At 32.1% G+C, this 6,829-nt stretch overlaps 1 protein-coding gene across 1 annotated transcript; it reads right to left on the bottom strand.

The window, feature by feature from the left end:
• Positions 1–324: 324 nt before the first annotated feature.
• Positions 325–2,593, bottom strand: LOC110661707 (transcription factor MYB61). The gene is made up of 3 exons (XM_021820420.2): positions 2,147–2,593; positions 1,905–2,034; positions 325–1,806 (listed from the first exon to the last, which is right to left on the bottom strand). Exons 1-3 carry the CDS (start codon positions 2,277–2,279, stop codon positions 687–689), a joined length of 1,383 nt encoding a protein of 460 aa, XP_021676112.1. The 5' UTR covers positions 2,280–2,593; the 3' UTR covers positions 325–686.
• Positions 2,594–6,829: the final 4,236 nt, after the last annotated feature.

The following is a 6,829-nucleotide window of genomic DNA, read 5'->3' as shown; positions in this document are numbered from 1 at the left end:
AAAGCAGCGGCCACCTATAATCCTCGAATCATCTTAAAATTAAAGGCATTTAAAAAGTGATAAAGCCGATAGAAAAGTGATTACTATCTCGTCTCTTGGAGACAACGATGGGCACCCATATCAACCTTCAACTGGAAAAAAGCGTCCATGAAAGAAGCTTCATGTGATTTGCAGTTTTCCAAAGTACTAAAGGAAGAAGAAATTTGGATAACCTGATCAAATTACTAATTTATTACCCCATTCTGTTTTCCAATTTCGAAAGAATCCTTGCTGATATAAGCATATATTTACAAACACTATATTAATTAAAACAAATCCCAGGGATCAATGACAATTTTTTTTTTCTTTTTTGGGGATTGTTTACAGATGGAATTGCAACATTATAATGCATATCCAAGGAGGCAAAGAGGAGAATTACATTGCTGGAATTCTGGTACAAGCCTTATTCTGCAATTCTACCTCCCCACACCCATGAAGTGAAAAAGAAAAACGCTAATAAGGAAAGGTTGTTTTTGGCGCACAAATATTCCAAAACCAGATGATGAGAAATGTTTTTGTATCAGACCTATTTACAAGAGAAAAATCTGTGGCACACACCTGTAAAATAAACAAACAGCTCTTGCAAGCATCCGTCGGAGCCTCTTCAGTTTCTTCATCTAACCTGTCACTTCACATGCCAATCAAAGCTAAATGTGTCCATAGGCAGCTGTCAGTCTTTGGAAATCCTTAGGGCATATATAAGAAGTTTGGAAAGGTTCTTGTTGCTGCTGGTTCTGGGGCCACATACCGCTTGAATTTTCGCTTAGGAAATGCGCTTCTGATTTTATTTCATTGTATACGGATTGCGGACTTTGATTTTGTAAAGCTGCAGCCATCATTAACGGATTATGAAGATATTCCGGCCATTTGACGTCCTCTTGTTGGCTTCCCATTAGCTGGTTTTGACCCTCTTTCTCCGTTGAGCTACAGTCCCCCAATCCCCAAGAAAAGATGGTGCTCTCAAAGAAAGAGCTGTTGCTTTGTAGCTCGGCGTTGCCGCTGCTTCCAGTGCTGCTGTTACTATTGTTGCTGGGGGCACCGGCCTCCCAGAACCGTGAACTACTGATTGGAAAAGACGCTAATGAAGGATCGTCGGAGGGAACAGTAACAGAGGGCTTGAAAGCCAGAGATGTAGACAGAAATGAGCTTGTTGTGGGTGGAAGGATGGTGGTTATTGAACTGGAAGAGAATTCAGAGTTCATGTCCAAAGATTTGCTGGTTTGTGTGAACCAGAGGGAGGGGATTGAGTTATTTGTAAGCCTGGCATGGGACGCATAGTTCAATTGCTGAAGAGGGAAATGCCCCACCAAATCTGAAGCTTGGCAGTTGCTTGTGGAGCCTTCATGGTGGGAGGTTGCGAACCTTTCCAAGAAAAAGTCCTTGTTGCTTATGGGCGTCATCAAATTGCTGTTGTTACTGTGGTTGTTGGTGTTGCTGCTCATAGTCTTGGAGTTGGAAGAACCTTCCCCTTCCCATTGGTAGGCTTGCGCAGAAACCGGAGATTGCTGCTTTTCTTGTAAATTTGATCCTCGCTTAGAATTATTGGCTTCGAGGAGGTTCAGTTCATTGGAGACTCCAGAAGCCTTATCTTGGCTCTTGTTGGCAGGTGGATTCTTGTCTTGTCCATTGTTTTCAACCTCTGAAAGTGGTTTGTGGGTAACAGGGTCAATGCCTCTCTGCCTAAGTTTCTTCTTTAAGCAAGAATTCCATAGATTTTTTATTTCATTATCAGTCCTTCCGGGCAATTGTGCTGCAATCTGAGACCACCTGAGAAATAAATGTCCACAAAAACCCAGCAGGGTTAATAAGCTTTTTAATGAAGAAATATATGCCACGATTGGAAGAGAGAATATATAAATATCTACCTGTTGCCCAGAACTGCATGAAGTTCAATTATGAGGTTCTCTTCCTGTTGGGAGAATGTGCCTCTCTTCAAATCAGGCCTCAAGTAATTAATCCACCTCAATCTGCAGCTCTTTCCGCACCTCTGCAAACCTGCAAATTCACCAAAAATGGAAAAAAATGGAAATCAGTGAGTTGCAGTAGTAGTAGTAGTAGTAGTTTTGTTTTGGAAACAGAGGAAATTGATGAGGTTAGTTTGAGATACCAGCTTGCTTGGGGACAGAGCTCCAACAACCGTGGCCATACTTGGTAATATGCCTGAGAAGTTTCTCGTCTTCCTCAGGTGACCAGAGGCCTTTCCTTAGCTTCTGCTTGTAGCAGCAAGAGTGCCTACCCATTTGGAGTAAGACACACCAGCAATGAGGGGAAAGATGAGATATCTTTCCTAAAAACTGCCAAGTTTGTTGAATCCTAGGTGAAGTGTCAGCTAGGAAACGGATTTGTAGGAAGGTGCTTTGGCAGAAAAGTAGTTAGCGCGCACGCACAGAGTTGAAAAGGAGGCCAAGAAAATGAAGTAGCAGCAGAGAAATTGAGTTGAATTAATATAAGGTAGCCTTCAAGAGAAAGGAGTCACCGTCAATAATGTCTTAAACTCTCTCTCGCTCTCTCTCTCCCTGTTCTATTTTTCTTTTTCTTTTTTTTTTCCCTGAAGTTTATAATTTATTTTTCAGTTGGCAGGGTTCAGAAATGAATTAATAGTCTGAGTTGCATATGTCTAATCAGAGGTCTCAGAATTAATGTCTTTTGCAAGAATGGTGGGGGCTTTTCATTGAGAATTCATTGGAGAGAAAAAACGCAAGTTGATAATAACCAATGCCTGAATTTCAAGTCTCTAAATGACAAATCAGATTAAAAATAATAATAATAATAATAATTTTAATCATCCCTTCAATATGATAAATAAATAAAACACTGTTCTACTAATGATAAAAATTTTTTTAGTGGTAATTTATATTTCAGGATTTTTGAAAGTCAATGTAAAAGTATGGAGAAGATCAAGAAAATCAAGAGAGTAATAAAGATGTTACTTGAGCAGGCATAATTTTACTTATATCTTAATATGCACTACTTTAATTTTTTCCGTTAATGAAAGGTTAAGAGAGTTGAAAATATTTCTACTTCTACGTACAATATTATGTTAACAAAGGATTGCATTCATGTGAAATTTAAAAATTATAAATAAAATATTCTTCTACTAATGCAAAAATTCTAATGACTCAAATTCTTTGAGTTTTCTTTCCCTTTGAATAAATGTTTTGAGTGAAAATTCCTGAAAATTAGGCACTAGTTTGAAAACTAAAATTTTATCAGAATTTAATTTAATTATTTCTTTTATTAATTCTCATATTTAAATGAAATTTTTTAATTTTTTTAATTTTAAAAGAAATTATTTCAAAAGAAATAAAAATTAGGAATGACTATATAAACATTCAATTGAATTTTTCTCTTATAAATGATTTATTTCAAATGAAGCAGATAAATTAAAGAAATTGTGATAATTACATGAAAAGAAGACATACAATATATGGTCATTTTCTGAAAGTAAATGATATGTTGCTATAAGTGAAGAAATCCAAGTGGGTGTTGCAAATTACCTCACTCCAACAAGTTTTCCATTTAAAAAAAAAAAAAAAGGAGTTTTTAACTTGATTTTTGTCCTTTTTTTGGCTTCATTTAAATTCAAAATAGGTATAATTTGTCCACACGGCTTCTCACCAAATGCCTATCTAAATATAATGAAATAAATGTGATGATTGTAGATGAAGGTGACTACGTAGTTGTATTTTTTTCATTTTTGTACATACACATTACTCGGATTGGATTCTTGTCTTTCTTCAGCTAAAACACCATTTTTAGATATTTGTTTCCTTCATTTTATGCTGCCCTTTTCCAGTTAATACCTTCCTCTCTTTAATGTTTTACTGCTTCATTAGCCAACCCTCTTTAATAAAGCCACCGCCATCCCCACCGCCAGTACATTCTTCCGGGTCCACCATCGACGCATGGCTTTGCATTGCAGCCACTGGTATCTGCATCCCTACCTGTAAACAGCCCACACTGGTGTAGATAAGACTTACTTATAGGTGGTTTGAAATTAGCTTAATAAAAAAGTCATAATCTTTCACCCAACAGAGAATTCCCCGCACAGGCAACAACTCAAATCTACAAAGTAAAGTGGATCGTACAACTTTTTTACTAATCAATAGTCCTGTTGTCACCTTTGCCTATAATCTAAAATGTGAGAAATTATATCACATGTATGATTTCATATTTTTAAATTAATAAAAAAATTTTACTTTAAATAAAATAATTGAAGTTTGATAAGGTTAACCTCAAAACAGTAACAGAAATTAATGTTAACAAATCAAAGTTAGCGGGTTAATGACTCTACTTTGCCTTATTTATCACGTAATTTGAATATATATAAAATATTTAATTTATTATTAATTAACTATCCATTTTATAATGTAAAAAATATAAAATCTGATTATAAAATATACAATCTTTATTATTATAATACAAAGTTGATTTGCATAAGAAAGGCAATTTATAATAAGGAAATGAGTTGGGTGATTGAGGAAGTAAAAAAATTATGATTCTTCGTTTGGAATAATTTTAGTTTTTGTCAATGATTAACAAAACCACGATGATAAGAATAATTCTCCAGAACTGAATATTTAACTCTCAAATGGGAGTAAACTATGGAAATAATGTATAATAAAAAGTACAAATGCAGACCAAGTTCTTATGCATTTTTCTTGCAATGGACCACCCCACCATTCATCTTATTAGCTAGCTAATTCCATTGAAGCCCTTAATCCTAGCTGTTTCCATCTTTTATTGGGTCCCTTTCTTCATAAACTTAGACAAGATTAATTAAATTTTTCATGGTATATTCGTCCAAACTCTTAAGATATAGTAATTGAAAACCTAGTTAAGAAGATTGAGAAAGATTAAAACAATCATATTAGTTCTGTACATTTTAATAAATAATACAGCATGTTTCAATTTGAAAAATTGAAAATAGCAAAATTTCACCAATTATTCCAAATCATTAGCTGTTGAGGCTTGTGGTCCTCACGCATTGAAAATATGAAGTCTCCAGGAATCTTCATTTTATTTTATTTTATTTTTTTTATAATAATTATAAACTAAACATCTATTCTGTAACCTTCTTCTAGCCGTTAATCATTTTGAACGAAGAAATTTAAATCTCATATATGTAATTTCCTTAGTTTGGTTTCTTTCTTTTGTGAGTTTATAATATTGACGTTTGATATGATAATTCATGCAATGACAAATTTCAAAAATTGTTTAACAAAACTCATATAATAGTGTTAATTTTCATAATTATTTAATTTTAAAAATTAGAGTATAAATTAGATAATATATTCTGTATTTGATAAGTTTATAAAGTTATAATAAAATTAAAATTATTTAAAATAAAATTAAAAAAAATAATTTTAATAAAATTAAATCAAATGGGTGATTGAAAATTGAGGTATCATATTAATTCACACAATTAAAAATTGAAATTTATGTATCTTCATAATTGGTCCGGAATAATATCATGGAAACGCAAAGCCAACCCTTCAAATTTCTTTTATCAAGAGTTGAATTTTTGGATGACAAGCAAGCTGGATATGAGAAGGAAAATTTGCGGTTGATATGGAAAGAGAAGAAAGTTCCAGCAAAGATCTGACGGTTTGGAAGCAGTGAAGGTTATTGTATATATTGATTTGTGATGGAAAAGTTTGGATAGGAAATAGGAGTGGACCCAGTTTGGCAGTAGATCTTTTCGCCATCTTTCCGGGCCCCTTACTGTCTCAAATTATGAAAAGGAGACATTTGTTCATCATTGAAGCCTTTTTCCGCCATTTCCCTCTCTCTCTCTCTCTCTCTCTCTCTCTCTATATATATATATATATATATTTATTATTCATTTTTATTATTTTTTTTCTTGAATGAGACATTTGAATTTTATTAATTTTTTTTTTTAGAGTTTAGTACATTCAGGTGAGAGGGAAGAAAATAATGAGAAGAAAATAAAAAAATATAATAATTAAAAAAATATTTTTTTATGTTTAGTTATATAAAAAATATTAAGAAAAAAAAATACTTTTTAAATAATAAAATTACAATTATACTATTAAATATTTAAAAATAACATAAAAATATAGAGATATTTTCATAATTTTATACTTTTTTTTCTTATTTTTCCCTATTTTTATTAAAGTTAAAGAGAAAATATAGTGAAATTTAATATTTATTTATTTTTTAAATTTTCGTTCTTCTATATTATCCCCTTAACTAAATATAAATCGAGTGAAAAATAATATTTTTTTTTCTCTCTTATTTTTTTTTTCTCAATCCAAATATGATTTTAAAGGTTTTAAAATTTAAGTATATATATATATATATATATATATATATATGAGAGAATTGACTTTAAAGATATTACTTTTTCATTGAAGTGAAAAAGAAATTAAAATGAGAGGTTGCTTTCTTCAATTTGACTTTTGAAAGCATTTCCTTTTCTTTTGACTTTACTAATTCCTTAGCCAATCAAATGTTGACTTATTGGGAAGGACTTTTCTGTTTTTATTTTACGTGACAAACAACTTTCATATTTTTTAGAAGAATCAGTGAATTTAATTTGAGCTCATTCAATTTGCGGGACCTTTCTCTCTGTAAACAACTCCAATTAAGGTTCTCACATTGCACCGACAAAGCCGATGAAGCCAACCACAGTTCTCGATTTAGGATAATTAATTCACAATATATACTTTAATTACTTAGTAAACATGATCAATTATTATAATCTTCAAAATATATATTAATTGTGTGCCGATGAATGGATAAATAATAATCTGTTATTTTTATTGGA

This window comes from Hevea brasiliensis, chromosome 2 (assembly GCF_030052815.1).
Source record: "Hevea brasiliensis isolate MT/VB/25A 57/8 chromosome 2, ASM3005281v1, whole genome shotgun sequence".
NCBI lineage: Eukaryota > Viridiplantae > Streptophyta > Magnoliopsida > Malpighiales > Euphorbiaceae > Hevea > Hevea brasiliensis.
Note: the sequence above shows the minus strand (reverse complement) of the source record. Positions and strands in the feature narration are given on the sequence as shown.

Bases quoted from the DNA above. Each gene is read 5' to 3' on its own strand.
- LOC110661707 (XM_021820420.2), bottom strand. From the start codon at position 2,279: ATGGGTAGGCACTCTTGCTGCTACAAGCAGAAGCTAAGGAAAGGCCTC. The intron at 2,035-2,146 runs GTATCTCAAACT...GTGAATTTGCAG, and splicing joins CTCTGTCCCCAAGCAAGCTG to GTTTGCAGAGGTGCGGAAAG. The intron at 1,807-1,904 runs GTAGATATTTAT...TTTATTTCTCAG, and splicing joins CATGCAGTTCTGGGCAACAG to GTGGTCTCAGATTGCAGCAC.